The following is a 27612-nucleotide window of genomic DNA, read 5'->3' as shown; positions in this document are numbered from 1 at the left end:
GTACAAAAATATTTTCTTTCTTTATATCCTTATTCCATAAGCTTTTTTTCTATTAATTTTTTTTTAACCTTTTAAACTTTCTTGTTACAAAATAAGACACAAACACACTCATTAACCTTGGCCTACACAGGATCAGGATCATCAGTATCAGTGATCTTATCCCATGGGAAGGTTTTCAAGGGCAATAACATGCATGGAGCTGTCATCTCCTATGATAACAATGCCTTCTTCTGGTATAACTCCTGAAGGCGCTTCCTGAGGCTGTTTTACAGTTAACTGTTGTTAAAAAAATAAATAGAAGGAGTATACGCTCAAATAGCGATAAAAAGTGTAGTATAATAAATACATGAACCAGTAACATGGTCATTTATTATTATCATCAAATATCAGATACTGTACATAATTGTATGTGCTATATAATTTTATATGACTGGCAGCGCAGTAGGTTTGTTTACACCAGCATCACCACAAACATGTGAGTAATGTGTTGTGCTATGATTGTTACAATGTTACGATGGCTGACTCACTAGGCCATAGGAATTTTTCAGCTCTATTATGATCTTATGGGACCACCATTTTATATCTGGTCCCTTGTTGCCTGAAATGTCTTTATGTGGTGCATGACTGTATTTTTTTCTTTAACCTAAAAAAGTCATTGATTTGTTTAAGAATGCCTTGCATAATCAAATTTTCATTTTGGAAAGTGATTCTGGATTCATTTTGGAAAGTGCAATGTGGAGAACAAATCAGATCTAAAGTATAGGTCAGCCTGGATTAGGTAGAGTGATGGGAGAGGAAAAGTTCAGGGATTCAAGGTTTATTAAGGAAGTGAAATCAACTTGGTGATGGCTTGGTGATGGTTTGGTTGTGAGTGAGAAGGAGTTAACACTGTTGAATCAGAGATTTCTTTTTTTTTCTTTCTTCCTTCCTCCTTCCTTTCCTCCCTCCCTCCCTTCCTTCCTTCCTCCTTTCCTCCCTCCCTTCCTTCCTTCCTCCTTTCCTCCCTCCCTCCCTTCCCCTCCCCTCTCCTCCTCTCCCCCTCTCCCCCCCTCTCCCCCTCTCCTTTCCCCTCCTCTCCCCATACCTTCTCCCTTCTTTCCTCCTTCCTTCTTCCCTCCCTCCCTCTTTCTTTCTTTCTCTCTTTCTTCTTTCTTTCTTTCTTTCTCCTTCCTTCCTTCCTTTCTCTCTCTCTCTTTTCTTTTCGTTTCGTTTCGTTTCCTTTCCTTTCTTTTCCTTTCTTTCCTTCTTTCTTTCTTTCTCATTCTGTCACCCTGGCTGGAGTGTGGAGTGTAGTGATACAATCATAGCTCACTGAAGCTTTGAACCCCTGGGCTCAACTGGTCTTTCCTTCTCAGCTTCCCAAGTAGCTAGGAAAGACTACAGATGCACACCACCACACCAGTATTTTTTTTTTTTTTTAAAGAAACAAAGTTTCACTATGTTGCCTGGGCTGATCTCAAACTCCTGGCCTCAAGCAATCCTCCTGCCTTGGCCTCCAAAAGTGCTGGGATTACAGGCATGAGCCACAGCACCCAGTGGATCATAGTTTCCTATCTTTCTAAAGTGAGATAGAGAACACTGGAAAGGGGCCAGATGAGGAGATCAGGTACCGTATAGTATATAAACTGGACAGTGGTTATCCCAGAAACAATTATAATTCCATGTGACAACTGCTATGATAGAAGAAGTGCAGGATCCTGTGGGAGCACTAAAAATTGGTAACTGATAGGGACCAGAAGCCTTCCTAGCAGAGGTGATGCTCAAAAGATAAATTAAAATGCTTAATAGTTTATGACAGAGCTTGCTCTGAAATGCTCTAATAGGAGTTTCTAAGGCTTTGAGAAAGGAGTGACTTTCTGAGCTGGTCAGGAAAGCTTCAGAGATGTGCTAGGCCTTGAAGGATGGGAAAAACTTAGACTCCGGATGGGTAGGATAGGACTATTAGGAAAGGTAACTAACTACCCCAGAGAATGGCAGAAGCAGAAAGTTGATCAAACTGACAGAAGGGAAGGTTTCAGTTAGGGAAACTTGGAGAAAGCAATGGAAATACAGGTCGGGGCCTGTGGGAAGTTGTGGTTCTGTAGGCACTGGGGAACCTCTTAGTGTTTGAGGAAAAAACATTAAACTGATGGCTTTATGTAATAACACTGATAGGAAGAAGAGAGGGCATTAAGGAAAAGTAAGTGTATTCACTACTTTGTATCTAATACCAGATTCGTTGTATTTCTCTCTGATTCTTCTTCTGCCATGTCACAGGACTCTGTTGCTCAGCCTTGCAGTTATCCTCCATTCCTACTTCTCCCTCATTTCCCATCCTAATTCCCCACTCCAGTTTGTGTTCAGATTCTAAGTTTCTCATCTGTTTCTCTCCTTCCCATCTTCCTTAGTCATTGTTCTTGTTGATATTTTTGTTTATCATTAACTATTCCTCCAGACCATCTTTCACTGCTATTAAAATGATCTTTTTAAAGCAGATAAGATTATGTCTGCCCTGCTTGAAAATGTTCAGTGATACGGATAATAAAAGCACACCAGAAAGACATACTGACAAAACAATAAAACTGTAGTATTTCAAGATGAGTTAAAAGACATTAAGAAAAATGATATGAGGCCAGGTGTGGTGGCTCACGCCTGTAATCCCAGCACTTTGAGAGCCTGAAGCAGGAGAATTGCTTGAGCCAGGAGTTCAAGACCAGCCTGAGCAACGTAGTAAGACCCTGTCTCTACAAAAAATAAGAAAAATTAGCCTGGTATGGTGGCTTGCACCCATAGTCCCAGCTACTCAGGAGGCTGAAGCAGGAGGATCGCGTGAGCCTAGGAGTTTGAGGCTGCAGTGAGTTATGATGCTATGAGTGAGTCACTGCACTCCAGCCTGAGTGAAAGAGACCCTGTCAAAAGAAAGAAAGAGAGGGAGAGAGAGGAAGAAAGAAAAAAGAAAGAAAGGAAGGAAAGAGAAAGGAAAAAAGAAAGAAGGAAAGAAAAATAAAAGAAAGAAAGAAAGAAAATAAATTACATGAGCAGTGGAAAAACCATGTAAATCAGAATTAGAAAAACTCAGAAATGAGACGATAGAACAAGTCAAGTCACCAGGTCATTTCACAACTTGGGGCCAGTCCACCTTACCAACCTCAGCTCTTGCCATATTCTTCCTCCTGCCCCATAACACTTTATGCATGCCTCCTATTATAGTCCTTTTCTTATAAATTTGTAATTAGAGTATCTTCCCTGACTGTAAACTTTTTGAGGCTTGAACTGAGTCTTCCTCCTCTTTGTGTGCCTAACATGTTCTTAGCATAATATACTTGGCATGTTGTACTTAGCATTTTGTAGGTGTCCAGTACATGTTTATTGAATGAATGACTGACACTCTGTACTAAGGTAGTCGCAGTGGAAAGTAGAGGACAGAATGAATGTGAAAGATGTTTGGAAAAAAAGATCAACAGAACTTGGTGATTGGATGGGGGATTTTTGACTCTTGGTGACCAAGTTGGTGATAGACACATCCACAAAACATAGAAATGAGGAGAAGTTAGCTCAACCCGTGGAGGAAATGATAAGTTAAATTTTAGATGTGGCAAGTTGGAGGTGTTGGTGAGAGCTTCAGGTGGAGCTGCCCAGTGGTTTACAGGCACTGAACCTTGCAAGGTAACTGCAGAGAGGCTGGGTCATGAATCTGCTTAATCTGAAAGGCCAGTATGTCCCAAAGCTGGCAGGCCATTTGTGTTTCCTGAATTGCCATAACATTTATCTCTTGTTTGTAGCTTGGCTTGTGGAGATGTTGAAGGAAAGTTTGATGTTTTATTCAATAGAGTTCAAGCAATTCAGAAGAAAAGTGGAAACTTTGATGTAAGATGTTTCTTTTTCTAAATTTAATTTTACCATTATAGTCAAACATGCTAAAATAAAGTTTGAGCTTCTTTATTAATTTCTTGATTGAACACATACTCTCCAATTTTTGTTAGATTGAGTTCCTTTAGCTCAGGTATGGAGTCTTGGGGGGAATGGGGAAGAAGAGAGACCTATTTACTATAGACCTTTTTATACTTTTTGAATTTGAATCTTGTTACTTTATTACTGAATAAAAACCTGAAAACAGACTAGCAAAACCTCGCTGGGTGATTCTGGGCCATGAGTTTGGGAAGCACAGATCTATTTTGTGAGTATATGGTTTGGATTAAGTCAGCTAACATATGTGCAAATGCTTCACAAACTGAAGAGCCCCATATAAATGTTATGTACAGGTGCCAAATACACTGTAAACTCTTAGAGTACAGAAGAGTATTCTAGGTATGAGGATAATTTGTTCATTGGGTTAAAGATTGAGTAAAAACAAAATATGCCCTCTAGGGTATTTAATGCTCTCAGGGTATTTAATGCTTTAAGATTTGTATTTCACAGAGGGATTCTTTTTTTTTCTTTTTAGTAGAGATGGGGTCTGTCTCTTGCTCAGGCTGGTCTTGAACTCCTGAGCTCAAGTGAACCTCCCACCTCGGCCTCCCAGAGTGCTGGGATTACAGGCATGAGCCACCGCGCCTGGCCTCACAGAGGGATTTTTTTTTTTTTGAGACAGTCTGACTCTCTTGCCTGGGCTAGAGTGCCATGGTGTCAGCCTAGCTCACAGCAACCTCAAACTCCTGGGCTCAAGTAATCCTTCTGCCTCAGCCTCCCAAGCAGCTGGGACTACAGGCACATGCCACCATGCCCAGCTAATTTTTTCTATATATTTTTAGTTGTCCAGCTAATTTCTTTTCTATTTTTAGTAGGGACAGGGTCTCACTCTTGCTCAGACTGGTCTCAAACTTCTAAGCTCAAACGATCCTCCCGCCTCTCAGAATGCTAGGATTACAGGTGTGAGTCACCACGCCTGGCCCCACAGAGGGATTCTTTAAAGGTTTGTTTCTCTATCAGTGTATACTCCAAGGAAAGAGGATGGTGGAGAGAGCCATGGGGTGGCAGAGTGGGTCTAGGAATACTTGAGGAACATTCAAACTCTGACTTCTTTTGAAAGTTCAGTTCCCTGACTCCCTTTTGCCCATCTCCAACTTGAATTTGACAGCTAGTGAGCCAAAATTTAATAATTCATAGAATCAGTAACTATTATAATTGCTGCTAAAGAATTTGTGTACTGAAATCTGCAAATTGATTAAGAATAAAAATCTGTTCCTATAATTGCAGAGGGAAAAAAAGAATAAAAATTTGGTTTGAGACCATTAAGTAGGATAATTAATTGAATGTTGCTATCAAGTGTGTACTGTTTGATGTTCAAAAATCTCATATATCTGTTTTAAAAACTCATTTTAGCTGTTGTTATGTGTCGGAAATTTCTTTGGCTCCACTTCAGATGCTGAATGGGAGGAGTATAAGACTGGCGTCAAGAAAGGTATAGAAATCATTTTTATTTAACCTGATTCCTGATAAAATTTCAAAGGCTGCAGTTCTTGCTGAGTTGTTTTTCACATATTGGTTCTTTAAGAATTTCCCTTTTGAGCTCTGCATAGATAGAATGTCTATACATAATCTACTTGTTCACATTTTGAATTTGGCTTAGTTTAGTTCCAGAAAAATAATGCTCTTCTAGGTTAGCAGGAACTGAATAAATACAACCACATAGCCTTTCTTTTTTCCAGTTTTAGGGTATTTTATTAAGCTATTTAGGGTCTGTGTTTTCCTCATTATACATGGACCACCCCCTTTAAGATTATACTTCATTGGCCTAGTGACACCACTTGCTAGTCAAGCCACAAGGTTGGATGCAGTATATCCTTCGTGGTGAGCAGGTTCCACGTTTAGGATTGCTCTGGGGGGAATGTGAGTGCATAGACTCTTTACTTTTGCTATGAGCATTTTTTCTATGGGGAAGCACTTCTCAAGTTCTAAGGCACATCTGGTAACTGTATGGTGTCATGTCTGTTTCCCTCACTAGCTCCTATTCAGACATATGTGCTTGGTGCCAATAACCAGGAAACAGTTAAATATTTCCAAGATGCTGATGGATGTGAGTTAGCTGAAAACATTACTTATCTGGGTAAGTTGATATTTTTTGTGTTTGTAATGAAGATAATATAGTCTTCTTGGGAATTAGTCTGCCAAGAAATTTTGGGCTGGGATTTGCTGCCATTACTACCTGGGAGAATGAGGGTTGGATGGTTCTTTCCCAAAGTCTGTGTCTATGCCCTTAGGACAATGGTGTTTTCCTTTATTGTCTCCCTCACCTCTCCCCAATCTCCTTGTGTTCCCACAACCCAACACATACTTTTTTAGCCAATTAGAGGGATAAACTGTTTTGTCTACAGTGTATGGAGTACTTAAGATATACATTATGTTCAAATGAAGGAAATTCCATATATGTGGCCTTCCCATATAACCTTGAGAGATTTATACTGCTTACTTGTTAGTTAGGCTCCCAACTAGTTATCACTCTAAGGTTTTGGCAACTCAAAGTTTTAGTGCTGATCCTTTGGGTTTTTTACTCTTCTTTGTCCTTTTTCTGGTTCCAAGTCCACTCTTCAATTCCAGGTTAAAGTTGTTCCCTCCACAACCCACTGTGCCGCTTTTAGTGGTTCTTTCAATGTCTGACTGTTTTCAAAAGCACTGTCAAATTTTGCTTCTGTTTTCTCCCCACCTGCTGTCATTCTGTTGACTCTTGGACCATTCGACTCATTTTTTTATAAAATGACTACATTGCATTTTACATTTTCTGTTTGTTGGTCTCATTTCCCTAGAAAGCTTCTACATTCCCTTGCTGTAAATACCCTCCTTCTCCCTCCCCACCCCAGTCCATCTTGGCCTTTAGTCTTTATACCTGGCTGTGGCCCTCATCTTAGCAATCTCATCTTGCTACAATCATACGGGGCTCCTTTAAGCAAAAAATTAAGGAAAGGATTTTTACTTGTTTGTTGTTTTTAACCACAGTTGTGAGGTATACACTTTGAAATTCTGTTGTCGTAGATCTTAAACATGGGCCTGACTTATGGCAATTCTTGGTATAGTTTTTAGATTTAAATTGAGTACTACTGTAGATATTTGGCAGCCATTTTACTATATGAATTTTGTGCCAGGAGTGGAAAGAGCAGCCAAAGTACTTGAGTTATTTTTGTGAAATAGATTTTTTGGATCCAGTAGGAGCAAGCAGTGAACTTGAGAGAGAACATATGTTAGTGAGTTTGAAGTGCTTATAGAACACCCAGCATGTAATTGGAAGTGATAGTCTTTCTAGAGCATCAATATTGAAGAGTATAGGCTTTGGGGAGTTGGTCCCATAATGATGAAAAATAAAGCTGAGAAGAAGATCAAATTGTTAAGGAAGAAATATAATGAGAAGGGAAGCAGGTAGATGATCATACCTTGGGGTGGGTATATCTTCATTTAGGGGTTGGGCAAAGAGAGGTGAATGTGCTTAGAGGACTGTTTGTAGAGGTAAAAATATTGTCGAGTTCGTAGAATCTAAATGAAGAGAGAATAGTTTCAGGAGAGGATACCACTGGCAATTATAGGGTGATCAGTGACCTTTAAGAGAGTGGTGGGAGAAGTAAACTAGATTGCAGTGGCTTAAGGAACTAATAAGAGGTAACGCATTTAGAGAGCATGGACTACTCTTTAGAAATTTGAAACTGAAGAAGAGGAAGTTTCTTAGTATATGTGTTCATTTTGGATGGAGATGACTGACCATGTTTTTTCTGAACAGAAAAAGCCAGTTGAGAAGAGGAGACTCAGTAGATGAAAGGGAGGTGAAATAGTTGGAGCAAGAACGTGAAGGCGACAGGAGAGAATGGAATCAAGGTCCCAAGCCAGGAATAACTCTGGGAGAGAGTAGAGTCTCTAATTTTTCCCAAGCAGTTGCTCTTTCCAAATGTTTTCCTTCTCTTAGAAGTTGCTGTCTACCTGAAGAGTACATCTTTTCTATACTGTAGTTTCCTCAGAACTGCAGTTATTTTTTCTTCTCATTGCCTCTTCCTGTGTCCAGGTGTCTGGGTTTCTTTTAGTCTATGTAGAGTCTTCTAGAGAAAAAACCTTTTTCTTAATCTTTTGCTTCCCAACTTTTTTCAGTAATATTTGTCAGGCACCTAGAATAAGCAGTACAGGAGAGTTTACAGTCCTTCAGGCATGCAGAATGGCACGGTTGTAGGAGAGTCATGGCATGGGTGACTCATCACCATATTGATGGCATTTTGTTCTGTAGTTTTGACTAAAACTTGTTTATTTTTCTTTGAACCCAGGTCGTAAAGGTATCTTCACTGGAAGCTCAGGGCTGCAGATTGTATACCTCAGTGGGACAGAGTCCTTAAATGAGCCAGTCCCAGGTTACAATTTTCGTCTCCAGGATGTGTCTTCCCTGAGAACAATGATGTGTTCAACCTCTCACTTTAAGGGTGTTGATATTTTGCTCACATCCCCATGGCCCAAGTATGTGGGGAACTTTGGGAATTCTTCTGTGAGTAGTGCTTGTTCAGCTGGAATATCTAAAAGCAAATTGCACTGGCTTAAGTTGGGTTTTTTGTTTTTTTGTTTTGCTCTTTAAATTGAGTATTTTAGCCTTGGTATGTTTCACTAGAAATCTTTTGTGAATTTTTTTAGGACTCTAAACGCTGTATCAACTGACCAAAGCAAAAGTTGATCTTATAGAAGTGTGATGATTCACAGATGAGATTGTTGAAATCTTAGTTATAAGTGAATGGTTTTTTAAATTATATTCTCTGCTTCTAGTGTCCTCTCTCAAGTGTCCTTTTGATATGTTTTGAGGATTCACTGATTTCCAGTGAAAAGATTGACAGCTAGTGGCAGCTCTGCAGTTGTATTTTCCCTTTTCCATTCAAGATTATTACTTATTGGCTATCAGACTATTTTTAAAATTGAATCATTATGGGATAGAGGCTAGTGATCTAAAGATCTAAAGATGGGAAACAAGGTGTTGAAAACTAGGTATTTCTCTAATGGGAACGCTTTAATGTTAGAATGCATTGGAGCTCACTATTGCATTTGATTTTAGTGTTTTTATAAGTAATCTTGAAGAAAATGTGCACCAGAAGTGACAGCTATCATGGGGAGTGAAATATTACATTGGTGGAAATGAGGCTAAGGAAGATCTTGAAAAGGTTGTGTGTGAGGGCAGAAAGCATGAGCTGAGCATTAGTGAAGGGAAATGTAAGAATGCATTTGGGGACAAATCTACGAGAATGGATTCAGAATTATCCATGATGATACACAAGAGGGCCCTGTAGACCATGCCCTGCCCACTTCAGCACTGTGTGTCTATGACCAAAAAAGGGCAAGAAGATACCAGGGATTGTCAGGGAGGTTGTTGAAAGGAAAGGGTCAACATTGTCTTCCCCTTTCACAAACCCATGGTTATTCTTCACCTAGAAATCAAGGGGTGTAGTGCTGGCTGCAGCACAAGCAGATAGCAAAGCTAGGGAAGCTCAGAGAAGGGCTGCTAAAGTGATGATGGAAGGGAGAAGGACACACGTGATGCTCTGTGAGAAAGGATGAGAAAATGAGGCCCCTTCATTTTGCGGGGAGGTGAAAAAGAATTCTGAGCAAAGTTTATAAATAATCATACAAGATATTTATGGGGGAGAAAAGTATAGTTTACCAGTCCCTAAAATACTACAACTAACCTCAAGGCCAATTCCCTACCCTTCAGCAGAACCTGAAGGAGGCAAGCATAAGACAAAAGGAAGTTGCTGCTTTACTTAGTGGAACATAAACTTTGGTAATTTTTTTTATTTCCAGCTAATACTTTTTCAGAATAGAGTTTATAAATAATGTTATGGATGAGAGATCACATAATTGGTTGTTAACGGAAGCTAAGGATGTTCTGAGAATAAGCCTGACTTTTGACAAACTGTATGTTACTTTAAAACTTTGTAACAAGGTTGTGGTTGTGCCCTTCCACAAACTGCCACTTCCTTGACTGAAGCAAAGTAAAGGAATACTTGCTTATGTCATGAGGTCCTTGAATATTCCATACCAAATATTCTACAGGTTCTAGGGACCCTGAAGGCTAGACTTTATTTTTTATTTTCTGCATTGATTATGACTATCTGCATTGTCAGAACTACAGTTGCCTTACAGAGCAAACTAGAAGCACAGTTTGTGGGCTCCAGAGATAGTGCTTATTTTCCAAAAAAGGTTTTAATAATCCATGTTTTGGGTATCAGTATGGAGGAGTTACCTACCTTTTAACCTCTGGCTACCAACAATTGTACCTATTTCTGCATTCAGAATAGTCCAATTCCCTTGTTTGTTTGATTAACCTGTGATTGCCATAACTATGAAATTCGCTGTGCAAATCTGTCTGCCCACATTTATGTCCACATATAAATTTCAAAGACATTTCAAAGTGTGTTATTTCTTTGTGTTTCTTGATCACTCTTGGGTCTGTATGGATAACTGAGTTTCTGTTTATCAGGGAGAAGTGGATACCAAAAAATGTGGCTCTGCTTTGATCTCCACTCTTGTCGCAAGCTTGAAACCAAGATATCATTTTGCTGCTTTGGAAAAGACCTATTATGAGAGGCTTCCATATCGGTGAGTAGCATTTCATTCTTTTTGGGTTTTTGAAGAATTTGCTTTGGATCTTCCATGTAAACTTCCCTTGTTCATTTTTATCCATATAACATCTTGGTTCTATTAATATTTGGTTATACAGGCAATGAAATGAGTGACTCTCAAGTCATTCAACTTCTCTGAGTTTATTCCCTAATTTGAAATACAAGGGATTGGACTATAAGTTTCCTTAAAGGTTTGAGGGTCTGAGATAACAATACTGTTTAACCATTATAGCTCTTTTTAGCACATTAGGTCCTGTTAGGTCCTGCTTTGATCAGGTCAAACTAGTACTGTATGTCTTAATAACTCAGTTCTCAGTATAATCAAGTTAACTCTGAACTATCTTAACTGATAAAGGGATAAAGGATATGGATAATCCCTTTATCCCTACTTTACCCTAAAAGGATAACTTTTTCATTTTTTTTTAAACAAAAGTAATATATGTGCTTGTTGCCAGCTCAAAAAATGAGCAAAAAGAAGAAAATAATTGGCCTCCCCCCATAATCCCACAGCCTAATATATAATCATAGGTAATACAGGTTTTTCTGTTAAATCTCCATGTATGCATTCCAGAAAAATCTCTTATTCTCTAAAAACAGAGGTTATGGGAGCAAGCCACTCAAAACTTGTACAACTTTTAAGGATCTGAATATACAGTTCTTCATAGAACATGTACAAATAACCGATAGGCACATGAAAAGGTGCTCATATTAGTAGCCACTAGGGTAATGCAAATCAAAATCACAATGAGATATCACTTCACACCCACTACGATGGTCATAATCAAGAAGACAAATATGTAATAACAAGTGTTGGCAAGGATGTGGAGGAATTGGAACCCTCATACATTACTGGTGGGAACGTAAAATGGTGCAGCCACTTTGTAAGACTATTTGGCAGTTTCTGAAAAGGTTAAACATCAGAGTTACCGTATGACCCAGCAATTCCATTCTTGTTCCAAGAGAAATAAAAACATAAGTTCACACAAAAATTTGTACACAAATAATCATAACAGCATTATTCATAATACCTTAAAAGTGGAAATAACCTATCACTTGTTTAATAGATAAATGAAAAGTGATATATCCATATGATGTAATGTTATTTGGCAAGAAAAAGGAATAAAATATTGACATGTGCAACAACATGATTGAACCTTGAAAACATTATGCTGAGTGAAAGAAGCCAGACACAATAGACCACATATTATATGATTCCATTTATATGAAATGTCCAGAATAGGCAAGTGCATAGAGATAGAAAGTAGGTTAGTGGTAGCCTAGGGCTAGTTGGAGGGAAATAGGGAGTGACTGTACTAGGTATAAGGTTTCTCTTTGGGGTGATGAAAATGTTCTAAAATTAGACTGTGGTGATGGTTGCACCACAGTCTGTGAATATATTAAAAACTATTGAATTTTACATGTAAAATGGGTGAATTCAGTCATTTTTATTTTAAAACAAATGAGGCAAATGTCTTCACAACATTTTTATCTGTACTTGCAGTTTCTCTGCAGTATTAATTTCCTATTGCTGCCCTAACAAATTACCACAAACTTTAGCTTCTAGAGGCCAGCTATGTTCCTTGACTCCAGGGCCAGCTATGTGCCCTTGCTCCATCTTAATGCCAGCAACTGGCCTGAATCCTTCTTACAACTCTGACCTTCTGATTCACTTTTCCCTCTGACTCTCTTATGTTCCCTTTCCCATTTTTATGGACTCTTGTGATTGTGTTGGGTCTACCCAGGTAATTCAGGATCATCTCTCTCTCATAAAGGTCAGCCAGTTAGCAACTGGTTAGCTGATTAATTCCATCTGCCACTTTAATTCCTTCTTTGCTGTGTAAGATAACATATTCACAGATTAGGGTATTATGACATGGACGTGGGTGGGGGGATTATTTTGCCTCTCACACCTGGGTAGCATAATAGTACAGTGTTAGTAGTTCTTAAGGCCACTGCACTAGTCACTACTTGCATTAAAGAAAGACACTTCTGCAAGATATTCGGCTGTTTTTTTTCTTAATGTCTTCATGTATTGTTAAAGTTTCCATTGTGAGAAAACTTGTTTCAATTGTTTTTTAAGATTGTCAAAAATTGCACATGAATCAGCATGACTTTTACCTAATACTGAAATCAGTCCCCTATTTGCCAAGTATGAATGTGCCTATTCTCTTTAAAGAAACAGATTGTAGCAGAACAGACTATATTTTCACATTTTCCTTTCAATCATGTGACTATAAAATATATATTTATATAAAATGGTCTCATACTAGATTTTTTAGATTTTTTTTTTTTTTTTTTTTTGAGACGAGTCTCTCTGTGTTGCCTAGGCTGGAGTGCAATGGTTATTCACAGGTGTGATCCCACTACTGATCAGCACAGGAGTTTTGACCTGCTTGTTTCCGACCTGGGCTGGTTCACCCCTCCTTAGGCAACTGGTGGTCCCCTGCTCCGAGGAGGTCACCATGTTGATGTCAAACTTACTGTAGACACCCGATCTGCATAGCACATTACAGCCCAGAACTCCTGGGCTCAAGTGATCCTACTGCTTCATCCTCCTGATAGCTGGGACTACAGGCATGTGCCACCACGCCCAGCTGTACTAGATTTTTTAAATAAAATATGTTGTGACAGATTCAGGAAATTTCTGTAGTGTGAGAAAAATCAAGGACTTTAAGGATTGGCATCTGTGTTTATTAATGGTCAACTCACTAAAAATAAAATATATATAATATCAAAACTTTTCTTTTAATTTCAAATAATAGTTGCTCAGTGTAGAATGGTTTTGAAACACAGAAACACTCAAAGTAGCTTGGTATATATAGTTTCCATATTTTCTATGATACAGACTCTCATGTATTTTTATATTTTTCCTATAAAAATTAAATATTATTAGAGGCATGTTTTTTCCACTTAGAATACGTTTTGTTTTAGTTTTCATTATTTTAGCTTTTTATTACACAAAGAGAATAATAAAATGACCCTCATGTACCCATCACCTAGCTTCAGCAATTATCAACATTTTGCCAATTTTACGATTCTTTTAAAACCAAAAGTTGGCGTCTTGGTGCTTTTCAGAGACATGATCTCATCTCTTCCTAACAATAGTCCTGTGAGTTAGGGGTTTGTTACCTTACTAGATGGATAGGTAACTTACTTGAAATCATGTGACCTGTGGTGGTGGACTCAGGACCCCTGCTCTTTTCATGCCCCGTGGAGTCTACATATTTCATAATTGCAAATCAAAAGTAAAGGTATTGGTAACTTGTTATCTCTCAAATATGTTCTAGAAACCACATTGTCCTACAGGAAAATGCACAGCATGCCACTCGGTTCATAGCTCTGGCAAATGTTGGAAATCCAGAAAAGAAAAAGGTAAAAATTTGAATATTTTGTGGTAGTTATTGTTCATTGTCTGCTTGTTAAGTGTTTCCTTTGCCCAGTTTAACATTCAGGTCTTCTCTTCTCCCCAACTGCAAGTTCCCAGCAGCTTTAGTGACTTCTTTGTAAAGATATGGTAATGAAAGCTTAGGTTTCCTTGGGTCCTTTGTGGAAGATTTTAGAGAAGGGTTTGGGAAAATAGGCCCAGTGAAATAAAGGCTAAACATCAAATGAACAGTGTTCCTTTCCTCCCACATCCATGTGGTTGTCTCTGCAGGAATTTGTGTTTCCCCTCAGACAGTACTCTCGCTTGCTTCTGTTAGCAACTTCATTTAGCAGAAATAATAAAATTCTCCCAGGGATTTATGTAAGCCCACCTTGGCTGTGAGAAATATTAGTGACACCTGGAATCTATCTTTGTATTGGGTAACAGTGCAAGTGGTAAAAGAGAATATACCAGAAAAGTAGGCTGTTTTTCCTGCTTGCCTGAGAGCATTTCTGATTTCCTAGGGCTAACCTATTGTGGATTGAGACAGCTAAAATCAGAAGAGTCAGTCAAGTGGGGAAATAGGCAGATAAATAATCTGAAGATTATTCCACTATAACAAACCATAGACAATGTGCACGCAAAAGAAAGGCAAGTGCATATTTTGTTTTTTTCATAATATTTTAAGCTTTTAAGCCCAACTCTTTCTTAGCAAGTTTAGATTTGTAATTTTTTTTTATTGCCCTTTCAAACTGAATAGCACTTTGAGAGTATTTTTAGTCTATCGCTTTGCTCTCAGGGATAGATTAGCCTCAGCCATAAGGAACTCATACTTCAGTCAAAGGGGGTGCACATTTTAAAATGTGGCAGACATTATTAAATTCATCTCAAAATTTTGTTCCAGTTTATCAGCAGTGTGTGGTTTTTTTCCTCTCCACATTCTCATTGGGTAGCATCGAATGTTTATTAAAGTTCTTGCCATTTTCATAGATGGAAGGTGGTATAACATTGTTACTTAATTGTATTTCCCTGAGGATATACAGGTTAGCTATCTATTCACATCTTATCTAAAGTTATCTGTACCATTAGTCCGAGATTCTAGGTATTTATATGAATATTCACTTCTTTGCTACTAGTCTTTAAGAAAATTTTTCGGCACATATAGCAGAATTTGTATAATATCAGAGAGGGAAACCCAAAGTTGTCCGGTTGTGTTTTTCATTAGGAAAAAAGTATAGCAATGCCATGATTTTGTTGACAAAGTACACAAAGATAAAGGACTCAAAGACAGAAGTACTTTGTCTTCAAGGGTGACACAGAAAGTCCTACTGGGCCCCATGACGATTGGCACTATTTCCTTATCTGAGTGAGAACCCCTGATTTGTGTAAGGGCTGGGGCTTTGACTGGTTGCTCATTACTTCATCAGCCCTTTCTTAGCCCCTGCATAGACCACTGAATTGACACTGTGGCCTCAAGGCCACTTGTGGCCCTCCAGATCCCCAAGTGTGGCCCCTGACCCAAATTCAAACTTCACAGACAAATCCCTTTATTAAAATAATTTGTTCTGTAAAATTTGGATCCAGTCAAAAGGCCACGCTCAACAATCCAGAAGGCCACATGAGGCCCCAAGGCCACAGGTTCCCTACCCTGGCTGAGTTTCAGATGCTTTCTGTGAAATCTTCATAGTAAAATAGGTTGATTACACTTGGTTAAACAGTATTTCCCCTAATGTTGTTATGTGCTTTTTCCTAAAGTATCTTTATGCCTTCAGTATTGTTCCCATGAAACTAATGGATGCAGCAGAACTGGTAAAACAGCCTCCAGATGTCACTGAAAACCCTTACAGAAAATCTGGGCAAGAAGCATCCATAGGAAAGCAAACTCCTGCCCTTGAGGTATGTTCTGACTGAGGGGTAGTATTTTCTGGGCAGGATTGCCCATTATAGGTGTATTTTTCCTAGTTAATTTAGTACAAAAGACAAGTTTAATCCTTAGAATCTAAATCTTTTTTTCCTTGGGAAATCATGGTGGTGTTTAGAAAGTCTTAGTAGGTTTTAACTAAGTTCAGTGTTTTTTATTATGGTTGGCACTTAAGAATTTCAGATATGCAGATGTTAGGGTTACAGTTTCATATGTTAAATCTTTCCTTTTCCAAAGTTGTTTATCTATTAGCTCTTCAAGCAAGGATCTAGCTGCTTGGTAGCAATGTAATTTGTGATTTTGTAATAATTGCTAGTAGGTAAATAAGAATCACCCTGAAGAAATTTTCTTAATAGCAGACTTTTCTGAAATTAATTTTTTTCCACACTGAAGCAAAGAATGTCAAGTTCCTTTACTATTTTTTTTTTTAGAGACAGAGTCTTGCTCTGTTGCCTGGGCTAGAGTGCCGTGGCATCAGCCTAGCTCACAGCAACCTCAAACTCCTGGGCTTAAGCAAACCTTCTGCCTTAGCCTCCCAAGTAGCTGGGACTACAGGCGTGCACCACCATGCCCAGCTAATTTTTTCTGTATATATTTTTAGTTTTCCAGCTAATTTCTTTCTATTTTTAGTAGAGATGGGGTCTCACTCTTGCTCAGGCAGGTCTCGCTCTTAGTCAGGCTAGTCTCGAACTCCTGTCCTCGCTCCTGCCTCGGCCTCCCAGAGTGCTAGGATTATAGGCGTGAGCTACCACGCCCAGCCAAGTTCTCTTACTATTATGCATGGTCTGCTTTGTCAGACTTTTCTTTTTTTATGAGCAGCCTTCTCATCTCTTTAATTAAAGCTGAATTAGACTGGTTTGACCTGTGAAATTGTGGGACTACACTAAGTCTCTATTGAGAGAGAAAGGAAAAGGAATTTGAGTGAGTTTATCTTCTTCTGTTTTAGGCAAAAATTGCTCTATAACTTGCATTTTAACTTGTTTTTCCAAAGAGATGAATTTGGTGGTAGCTTGGGTGAGTGTTGATTTGTATTACTGAGAGTCTAGGCATCAGGACTGGGAAGATATTTTGCATCCCTAGAATAGACAGAAAGGGCTGAGAGGAAAGATAGAAATGACGTGTCAGGAGTGTTCCCTTGTATGTGAATGGTTGGTTACTTGTCTAAAGGTTGAATAATATTTACCCTTCTGCCTTTGGCCATTCCAGGAAGAATCAGCCTGTCAGTTTTTCTTTGATTTAAATGAAAAGCAAGGAAGGAAGCGTCCATCCACAGGCAGAGATAGCAAGTCTTCTCCGCACCCAAAGCAGCCTCGCAAACCTCGTAAGTACCTTGGTTCTAGAGGTCTCCTGTGTGAGCGATAACTGTTATTTTGAATTTTGTTTGGAAAGTAGCATTGCTAAGAGAACCTCTTTGGGTAGGGGAGAATGATCTTGGTCATTAGGACCAATAGTAAGTAAAAATAAAATAATATAAAGATAGCCTGACTTTGAGACTATCTGAGGCTCTTCCTGTAAGAACTATGGAAAGGAAAAGCTCCTTTCCTTTGTGTCTGTAAAACGTGCTGAGGTAAACAGCATACAAAACCAATGTAGGTTCATAAAATAGTAGAATAATCGAACTGAGAGGAAGGTCTTTAAGGCTATTTCATTGAGGTTCTCTTTCTCCTTGTTTCAAAGAAGAAGCTGACCTTGGGAAGGTAAACTACTTTCCAGGGTCATGTGGCTAGCTAATGGCATAGCTGGGACTAGAACTGGGGCTCCTAACATCCAGTTCAGTGTTCTTTTATTATAGTGTATTGCCAGTTATGTGCTACTTTAGTCAGTATGTGATTATCCACTTGGGGGTCACCTACTTGTTACAAATTCAGAACTTTTCTAACGGAGGTTAATTTCATTGAAAATGGTGATGGGGGTCATAGTTAGGAGCACAGCAGGCCCAACCCATTGTGGCACTGCTGTACCAGTCTCTAAAGGATATAAAGATCAGACAAGGCTGAGTTCTACAGGCTGATTATATGCTGTAGTGCTTGGACTGTAGTAACACTTGGCTTTCTTCTGCATGAAGCACAGCCTCCAGGACCCTGCTGGTTTTGCCTTGCCAGCCCTGAAGTGGAAAAGCATTTGGTGGTCAACATTGGCACACATGTGAGTTACTTCTATGGACCTTGTACAGAGAAGGAGATGCCTATTTGTTTTTTATTAACGTTATTGAGGAATAATTTGCATTTAACATTTACCAATTTTAAGTACATGATTCAATGACTTTTAGTAAGCTTACTGAGTTGTACAACCATCACATAATAGTTTTAGAACATGTCTATCACTCCAATAAGATCTCTTATGTCCATTTATAGTTAATCCCTTGTTCCCACCTTCAGGCCCAGGCAGCAATTAGTCTACTTAATGTCTCCGTAGGTTTGCCTTTTCTGGACATTTCTTATAAATAGAGTCCTACAATATGTGGTCTTTTGTGTCTGGCTTCTTTTACTTAGCACAGTATTCTTGAGGTTCATCCATGTTGGGGCATGTATCAGCATTTCATTCTTTTTTATTACCACATATTGTTCCATTGTATGGATATACCACATTTTGTCTATATCCATTCATCAGTTGATGTATATTTTGGTTGTTTGCACTTTATGGCTATTAGGAATAATGCTGCTATGAATTGTATGTGAGTTCTTTGTATGGACATGTGTTTTCATTTCTTTTGGATAGACACCTAGGAGTGGAATTGCTAGGTCATGTGGTAAATTTATGTTTAACTTTTTAGGAAACTGCCAAACTATTTTCCAGAATGTCTGTACCATCTTATATTCCTACCAGCAATGTATGAGGGTTTCTGCTTTTCCACAACCTCATCAACATTTGTTATTGTCTGTCTTTTTGATTATAGCAATAGCCCTGCTATAGCTATTGTTATTGCTATTTGACAAGATAGCTCCCTCTTTTTCTCCCTTTCTCACAAATAGGTATGGTTCTGCTGGGGTGATGCTTTTATATAATTCTTGAACTCTCTGTATTTTGAGTCCATGCTACTTGAGAATGATGAGTCGCTTTTGATAATTACTATTTAAAACAGGGATTTTCTTCATCCTAAAAAGGAAGTCTTATGTTGCTATGTAACCATATTGATGATATTCTTTTTAAAGAATGTTGATATTCTTTTTATAGCTTCAGATTCAGAAACTTGAGCTTATTAATTTTTATTTAGAATTATATAACACTGGGAATTGATTCACACTACTAGTCGTGTCAAAGGCTAAAGTGATAAGTTCTTAGTTTTTCCCAGTAGCAGAGGATGTAACTTCCTAATGACAGGAATACCCATATCCACATTCCTGGTATGAGTGTCTGAGAACCCAAGATGATGATTATAAGGTTGCTTGGTAAGCACTGAGTCAGACTGTGAGAACTGGATGGTCTTGATTGAGTATGATGTTACTCAGGCTGTGGAAAGCCCGGATGACTATATGTCTTATAGGAAAGTCATTCTATTTCACATTTCCCTACATACTTTTGATTCGGCAGTGCTCCATTTGACATTAAATTGTACCATTCTTTGACCCTCATTTCTTTGAGTTCCCTATAGACCATTATCCTTCTTGTTCATTTATTTAAAATGAAGAAAACTTAATTTTCAGGACTCTAATCACCCATGGCTAGAATTAGATGTTCCCCAAGGCTTCTGAGGGAAATATTTATAAACCGGTTTTGCTGTAGTTTTACTGTGTCCCCAAAAATTCATGTGTTGGAAACTTAATCCCCAATGCAACAGTGTTGGGAGGTGGGGCCTAATAAGAGGTGATGATGTCATGAGGACTCTGCCCTCATGAATGGATTAATGTTACCATCACGGGAGTGGGTTGGTTATCTCAAGAGTGGCTCGGTAATAAAAGCAAGTTTGGCCCCCTCTTGCTCTCTTGCTCTGGCCCCCTCTTGCCCTTTGCCATGGGATGATGCAGCACAAAGGCCACCACCAGATGCCAGTGCCATGCTCTTGGACTTCCAGGACTCCAGAACCATGAGCCAAATGAATTTCAGTTCATTATAAATTACTCAGTCTGTGGTATTCTTTTACAGCAACAGACAATTTCTTTGTGTGTAGTGCTTTTTAGATAGATGCTTTCATCCATTTTTCATTGATTTGTTCTAATTTTGGACTTCCTCTAAAAAGGAAGTGACCTTTTCCTAACCTCTCCTAACAGTTTGAGCGCCACCCCCAACACCTTTTTTTTTGAGATAAGGTCTCACTCTGTCATCCTGGCTGGAGTACAGTGGTGTGATTATAGCTCACTACAGCCTCAAATTCCTGGGCTCAAGCGATCCTCTCACCTCAGTCTCATGAGTAGCTAGGACTACAGGTGTGCACCACCACACCAAGCTAATTTTTTTGTAGAGATGAGGTCTCATTATGTTGCTCCAGCTGGTCCTGGTCTTGAACTCCTGTTCTCAAGTGATCCTCCTGCCTCAGCCTCTCAAAGTGTTGGGATTACAGGTATGAGCCACTGTGCCTGGCCTAAGGACCATTTTTTGTGGCCTCATATAGACTGACTAGAGTCTCAATTTCATCTTACACTCTAAGTCACTTTGAGGAGTTACACTTCTGCATGTGTTGTTTCAAACTGAAGAGTCTCAGTCTTTTACATTTATGTTTTAATTTCATGTTTTGGCATATTCCTATCTTGGGGAGCACTAGTGGGACCAAGGCGTGTGACACAATTGAGCCATAGATGCCTGTGGATGAACTCTTTAGTGAAAGAAGAGCAAACTTAGAAAGGAATACCTTGTTTAGATTATTTCTTTGGACCTGTTTTGCTCTTTGGATTAGCTGATGTCATTTTTCTTTCCTACACAATTTGTATAGTAAGGCAGGCTTTGGACTGCCTTCTGTTTGAGAAGCCTCAGTACGTACAAGATCCCATGCAGAAGAAATTTGGAGTGGGTGACGTAGCTGGGTGCTACTCTAGGCCTCAGCAAGTAATGACCTTTTCTTTCCATTCACCTTTCTATTGTTCATGGTATCTAACTCAGGGTATGGGCCTGGGGGATGATCAAGGAAACCTGTTTTCTTCTCAGCTATTCCTGAAGCTGGAGGGGAAAAGGGTCTTGTTTGTGGCCCAGCCCAACACCCCAAGTAGAAGTCCACATGAGCATTTTTGGCCTAGAGCCTACGCTGTCCTTTGTCTGGTAGAAACCTCTTGGGAACCTGTAATGGCCTTTGGGTATCTGGGGAAAGGTTTGGGATCCCCTCTCTGCTACCATATTTTTTTTAAATCACCTTTTATTACATTTTTTCCCTGACTTTTTCTGCCTTTGCTGTGCCTTCCTCAATGGATGTACATAGAACTATATTTATGGCCCATAGCCACAGATTGGTATAAAGGGGGAAGGACTACTAAGAGTCTAAAATAACGGTTGCAAGATCCATGCATTTTACTAACGGGAGAAAAATTCATTCAGGTCCTGTTTATAAGTTGTTAGGTTTCAAGTATAGAGAACAGATGAAAGAGTGAGTTTGAAAGAGAGGGAGGAGATTGGGTAAGTGTGAAACTATTCACAAAAACTTTAAGCATTGCATTGGAAGTGGGGGTAGCTATTTAGTCTAGACTTCAATAGACTTCAATAGCCAAAGAATGCACATCACAATATAAAAGCTGATGTTTATGACAGTGACACTCTGACATAAAGAAAAGGCTAGAAGACTCAGGCTTTTCTAGACTAACCTTTTATTTTATTTTATTTTATTTTTTTTGAGACAAAGTCTCACTTTGTTGCCCAGGCTAGAGTGAGTGCCGTGGCGTCAGCCTAGCTCACAGCAACCTCAAACTCCTGAGCTCAAGGGATCCTCCTGTCTCAGCCTCCCGAGTAGCTGGGACTACAGGCATGCACCACCATGCCCGGCTAATTTTTTCTATATATATTTTTAGCTGTCCATATAATTTCTTTCTATTTTTAGTAGAGATGGGGTCTCGATCTTGCTCAGGCTGGTCTCGAACTCCTGAGCTCAAACGATCCGCCCACCTCGGCCTCCCAGAGTGCTAGGATTACAGGCGTGAGCCACCGCGCCCGGCCTTAGACTAACCTTTTAAAACAAATAAAATAAAAAATGGTTATTGTAAAAATCTAAAAAATATTTTGGAACCTATGAGGTTTTGATGAATGTTAGTCATCTGGAAAATTAACTTTGTCAATGTGCTCAGGCCTCTCTGGAGTAAATCAAGGATGATCATACTTTAATTTGTCTCTAATGCTTATCCTGCCATTCTATTGGACTTTCCCACTGTAGATGAAAAATAAATGACTCCTTCCTTCAGCCTTAACCTTGATCCTACCACACTAAGAGTATACTTTGGATTGTTTTTTTCCTTTTTTTTTTTTTTTTTAGTAGAGATGGGGTCTCACTCTTGCTCAGGCTGGTCTCAAACTCCTGAGCTCGAACAATCCACCTGCCTTGGCCTCCCAGAGTGCTAGGATTACAAGTGTGAGCCACCGTGCCCAGCCTGGATTGTATTTTTCTAAAGCAGCTATATTTGCTTACATTGATACTCATTGGGCCCTTCTGTGCTCACTCACAGTATCCTCCCTTCAAAGAGTATCTGAGTGGTGGAACAGTCCTGCATGTTTTGATTTTTACAGAAATATTTTTAGTTGCTATTAAAGGCCAACATCCATTGTTGGAAACCGTAGTTTTCTGCCTCTTTGGATGTATCTGAGTTTGAGATTTCTCTTTCCTTTTACCTCATTAGGTTGTATGTTTGCTTTCATTTTATAGAGTTTAGTCAGCAGCTTAAGGCTGTAGAAACATTAGGTGCTAATCATGTCATCTCAGTCTTTTTTGTTAGCCCGGGGTGCGTATTTGGGGGTCGGGGGTGAGAGTAGATGTTATTGGGGAAGCAGAAAGTGGTCACTTTGAAACCAGAAGTGGTATCTTTCTGTGGTTGAAGGCAATAATAACTGAAAAACTTTTCAAGTTTGGAGCCTGGGAGGGAAAACCCAACTGTCTGTTGTTCTGGTTTCCTTCACCTTTGGCATGTTTGAAACCAAAAGCCTGCTGCGTGCCTCTCCCAATTTATTTGCTCCTTGCATGGAAATATGTGACACCTAATCTTATTCTTCAGCAGATACTTGAGAACATTGTTGCTACAACCTCAAAAATCAGATTTTTAAAAGTCAGAGATAGCCTCTTGAGCCTCTTGAGCACTTTTTCCTACATTCTCAGGCTTACTCCTTGTCTAGGCTTTTCGCCCTGGAGAATCATAGATGTGATACTAATGTCTCGGTTCTCTGTGCTGCTTCTTCAGTGCTACCTTGCCCTGGCCAAAGGAGGCTTATCTGATGACCACGTCCTCATCCTGCCCATTGGACACTACCAGTCAGTCGTGGAGCTTTCAGCAGAGGTGGTGGAAGAGGTGGAGAAGTATAAGGCTACACTGAAACGGTTCTTTAAGAGTCGAGGGAAACGGTGTGTCCTATTTGAGAGAAATTATAAGAGCCATCACCTCCAGCTACAGGTAGGTAGTCTGTGAGCAGGAACTTGGAAGGGTACTATGGGATTTTAATGTTGAGAAACAAATATTTAAATAATGTTTAACTTTAATATTTAATTTTAATATTTAAAATATTTAATATGATTTTAATACTTAAAATATTTAATATGGGTTTTCATATTAATATTTAAATAATGTTTATTTAAAAGGTTAAAGAGTGTCTGGTGATAACCCCAGAGATTTCACAGGGAAGTGTGTGGTCAGTACAAGTGAACAGCACAGACAGTAAGTGCCTTGTTTAGAAAAGGAATGGGTTCTAAGGAAGATGTGGGCCTTGCTAGATAGGAGTTTGGAAGGGAGTATTTTGTTTATAAAGGCCCAACATGAATAAAGGCTCAGAGGTAGGAAATAGCCTGCATGGGGCTAATGGCTGAAAAAATTAAGATTGTTTATAAATAATTGGTAATTGTGGTGGTTTTCTTTCTGGCACATTTGTTAAGTTTTCAAATGGGCCTAACTCTGCCACATATATTATATTGGAGCTGGCAAAGGCTTGATGACAAAGAGATCTCTCTTAAGTTTTGTCTGCCTCAGAGATTGGCTCCCACATGTGGCAGGCTATCTCGTAAGTTTAAGTCCTTACAGACAGGCTGACACAGGCTTGTCTGGCCTGAGGAGAGTCTGTGCTGAGGGGTGTCTCTCCACCCCTGTGATGGATTTGCTGCTTCTCAGAGATTGTGCAGATGCAGCCTCTCTGGGAACTGCACAAAGTACTTCTCCTTTCTCCCCCCAATCCCCCTAGGTCATTCCTGTGCCACTCAGCTGCTGTGCTACCGATGACATTAAAGATGCCTTCATTACCCAGGCACAGGAGCAACAGATAGAGCTGTTAGAAATCCCAGAGCACTCTGACATCAAACAGGTGAAATCAGAGGGATGGTGATGTTCAGGGAGGAGTAAAAATCTGGTTTTTGACATGTTGAATCTGAGGAACTATTAAGGCATTCCCAAAATGTTAAATAGGCAGTGGACGATTTGGAACTAGAGCACTGGGTATTGATTAGACTGGAGATGAAGATGGCATTACTGTAAAGTCTTAGTGTTTTCCTGGGAAGAGCAAGAAATTAGAAATTTAGAAGGATGGATGCCACTAGGAAGATACTGGTAATATCTTTTAGTTTGGCTGTTTAAACTCTAGTTCCACTAAGTGGGTTGGGTTCCATGGCTACTCACACATCCTTTTTCTTGTGCATCTAGACTAAAGTCTTTGCCAGGAGATGAGCTAGGATTTTAGATTTATAGAGCATTATTGTATGTCCTCATACAACTCTGTTTACTTTAGATTGCACAGCCAGGAGCAGCATATTTTTATGTTGAACTTGACACAGGAGAGAAGCTTTTCCACAGAATTAAAAAGAATTTTCCTTTGCAGTTTGGAAGGTTTGTATGTTTTTCTTCTTTTCAATGTATTTTCACTAGACCTACTATGAACAAAGTGGTAGGCTGCGTAGACAACTGATAAAAAGCCAAATGGTAAACAGTCCTTGCCCCAAAGGACCCATGACCTTAAAGTTAAACCTGAGAGACAGATTTAGAGAGCAGAGATTGGGGTGAGGGCATTCCAGCTAGAGGAAGTAAAGTGCTGCCATTAATTGAGCATATGCTCTGTGCCAGGCACGGTGTCAAGAACTTTACATACATTGCCTTATTTAATCTTCACAACTCTGTAAGATAGGTTCTGTCATCTCAATTTACCAATGTGGAGAATGAGGCTCCAGCATGCTGCCTGGTAGAACTTTTCACGACAGTGGAAATGCTCAGTAATTTGTACTGTCCAATACAGTAATCACTAGCCACACGCAGCTATTGAGCACTTGAAATGTGGCTAATGTGACTGAGGAGCTGAATTTTTAATTTTACTTAATTTTATTTAATTTAAAATTAAATAGCCACACCTGGCTAGTGGCTACTATATTGGATAGTGGGCTCTAGAGGAGTTAGGTAACTTGTCCATGGTCACACAGTGGTAGGTTCAAGCCCAGGCCTGTTAAACCCCAAACTTCATTATTCTGCAGTCTTCTAAAGGTCTGGAGGAGGCTTCATTTCTGCTTCTCATATCAGGCAGAACATGACTGCAAAACTATACAGGGAACAGTATAAGTTAGGCAAAGATTGACGATAGGAGTTGCTGACAGGAAGAGACAGTATGGAGGGGAGTAGAAAATGTGTGGAACAGTGTCTGATGCTGGTGTCTGTGATTTGCTGCTGGGTTTATTTCCCCCCTAGTTAGAACCGGGCTTTGAGTGAGCCTTGACCCCTTCGTGGACTAATTTGGAAAGCCTCCAAGAGGTTGCTTCATTGGATAAGTCCAGTAAAAGTAGTTGTCTGCGTTTTCAAAACGATAATTTTTAAATGGGAACAAGTGTGTTATGAGCTTCAGACATCTGATGTGATCTTTTTGTTGTTGCCTCAGCAACAGATACAGAGATGGACACTGAAGACATAGGCACATAATTACAGATACACACGGCCATATAAAGCACACAAAAGGGAGTTTTCTGAATGGTTTTATGCTCGTGATAGTTATATTTTCAATACGATTTTTCAAAATACTAATTTACAGTGATATATTGATAGCATTTTATAGTTAATAAAATACTTGAGATGACATTTTTTTCCAGCTGTACAAGAAAGGTGGGTATATCTTCATTTTACATATGAAGAAGGAGGCTCAAAGTTTGTCCGGGGAGCTAGAACCTGAGTTTAGGTTCTTTGACTTTTAGAGAACTCATGTGATTTGTTTCTAACTTTTCTATTTACTCTAGCTTTGAAGTGGAAAATGAACCATATAAACGTGTAATGGAATTATGTCTAATATATCAAAATAAGTAAAAATATAAAGCAGTGACAATTAGAAGGCAGCTTGTGTGTGTATCTGTATGTTGTTATCCTTTGGTCGTGAGAGCCAAGATAAGTTGTTTTGTTGACATTGAGCTTGTGCTGCTGTGCCTATGAAGATCTTACTCCCTGAGAAGGAGAGGCAGAGGAATTTTAAATCAGAGTGGATATGACACTGGGGGCCTGACTCTACCATGCATGCCCCTTCAGCAAACTCTTGGTCTTGTTGGGATGACAAAATTATAGTAAGGCAGGATATAATCACAGCCAGTATGAGGCTTTGATTGTATTATCTCTGTACCTTACAAAAGCCCTGTAAGGTGGGTGCTATTATTTCCATTTCATGGCTGAGGAAATCAAGACTCAGAGATGAAGTAATCAGTCCAGGTCATAGACAGCAAGTGGCAAAGCTGGGAATGGAATCCAGCCTCTGATCTTTCTCACACCAGGGCCTGCCCTCTTTCTACCATGCCAGGTTGCTTCTCTAAGTACAAATAATGTAGTTCCAAGTTGTTTAAGACAGGGAGAAGTAAATGGGGTTTGGAGGGTCAGGAAAGAGGTAGGACCTGAGCTGGTCATTTAAAATGGGTACAATTTTGAAAGACAGGAGGGCAGAGATGACACTCAGGGCAGGAGAGCAAAGTCAGAGACATTTGCATACCTTCTTTGGGTGATGCGGAGGAGAGCTCTCTGGCTGTAGAGGACTATAGGGAGGAGGGAGTTTGGGCCTGTTACTATCGTTTTTGACTTCTTTTGTGCTCTTTCTGCAGGGAAGTCCTGGCCAGTGAAGCCATCCTTAATATTCCTGACAGGTCTGACTGGAGGCAATGTCAGATGAGTAAGGAAGATGAGGAGACCCTGGCTCGCCGCTTCCGAAAAGACTTTGAGCCCTTTGACTTCACTCTGGATGACTAAGCAAAGGGAAGGACACTTTTTGAATTTCACAGGAAGCACTGGAAGTCTATTTTTAAAGAAACTACAGTCTCCTATGGGGAATGTTTCCCTGCCTCTTTTTCGAGCATTCCCATGGAACATGCCTGCAGCAAGAGGCCTAGGATTGAATTTTTTGGGGGGAAATGTCATTCTAGGATGAAAATCCTATGTTAAAAGCATGTCTGTCATCCAGCTCAAGCACAGCTTGTATTTTTATCATCATTTTCAAAAATCTTTAAACTATCAAATAAAATCAAAATGCTTTTCCATGGTTGAGAAACATCTTGTGTTTGTGTTGCCTGTGACCACTGAAATGAGGTAGTTTGTGTAATAGGAGGGGCTAGAGCTTTAGGGTCAGCTATTATCCCAGAATCACACAGGGTAGTTTTCTCTCTGAGCAATGCCAGGTGGATCCAGGCCTTTGCTGTTTTCCCCTTATATTCCTCATTTTATTCA

General features: G+C 39.5%; 1 protein-coding gene and 1 non-coding gene across 3 annotated transcripts in view; both read left to right on the top strand.

The window, feature by feature from the left end:
- CWF19L1 (CWF19 like cell cycle control factor 1) overlaps positions 1-27378 on the top strand; it is a 29182-nt gene extending 1804 nt beyond the window's left edge. Inside the window, exons 2-14 of one of the 2 annotated variants that reach the window (XM_069460140.1) lie at positions 3762-3846; positions 5302-5380; positions 5924-6025; positions 8217-8431; positions 10409-10527; positions 13838-13922; positions 15670-15810; positions 17042-17156; positions 17901-17980; positions 23140-23349; positions 24128-24247; positions 24668-24765; positions 26994-27378. In XM_069460140.1, coding sequence (XP_069316241.1) covers positions 3762-3846; positions 5302-5380; positions 5924-6025; positions 8217-8431; positions 10409-10527; positions 13838-13922; positions 15670-15810; positions 17042-17156; positions 17901-17980; positions 23140-23349; positions 24128-24247; positions 24668-24765; positions 26994-27138 — 1594 coding nt within the window. In that variant the 3' untranslated portion in view covers positions 27139-27378. The remainder of the gene's footprint in view (positions 1-3761; positions 3847-5301; positions 5381-5923; positions 6026-8216; positions 8432-10408; positions 10528-13837; positions 13923-15669; positions 15811-17041; positions 17157-17900; positions 17981-23139; positions 23350-24127; positions 24248-24667; positions 24766-26993) is intronic. The other variant, XM_069460141.1, reaches the window with a different exon arrangement.
- On the top strand, positions 23790-23937 carry LOC138376747 (small nucleolar RNA SNORA12). Its single transcript, XR_011231722.1, has one exon. It is a non-coding gene; the product is annotated as a small nucleolar RNA SNORA12 (small nucleolar RNA).
- Positions 27379-27612: the final 234 nt, after the last annotated feature.

Source organism: Eulemur rufifrons, chromosome 28 (genome assembly GCF_041146395.1).
Source record: "Eulemur rufifrons isolate Redbay chromosome 28, OSU_ERuf_1, whole genome shotgun sequence".
Lineage (NCBI taxonomy): Eukaryota > Metazoa > Chordata > Mammalia > Primates > Lemuridae > Eulemur > Eulemur rufifrons.
Note: the sequence above shows the minus strand (reverse complement) of the source record. Positions and strands in the feature narration are given on the sequence as shown.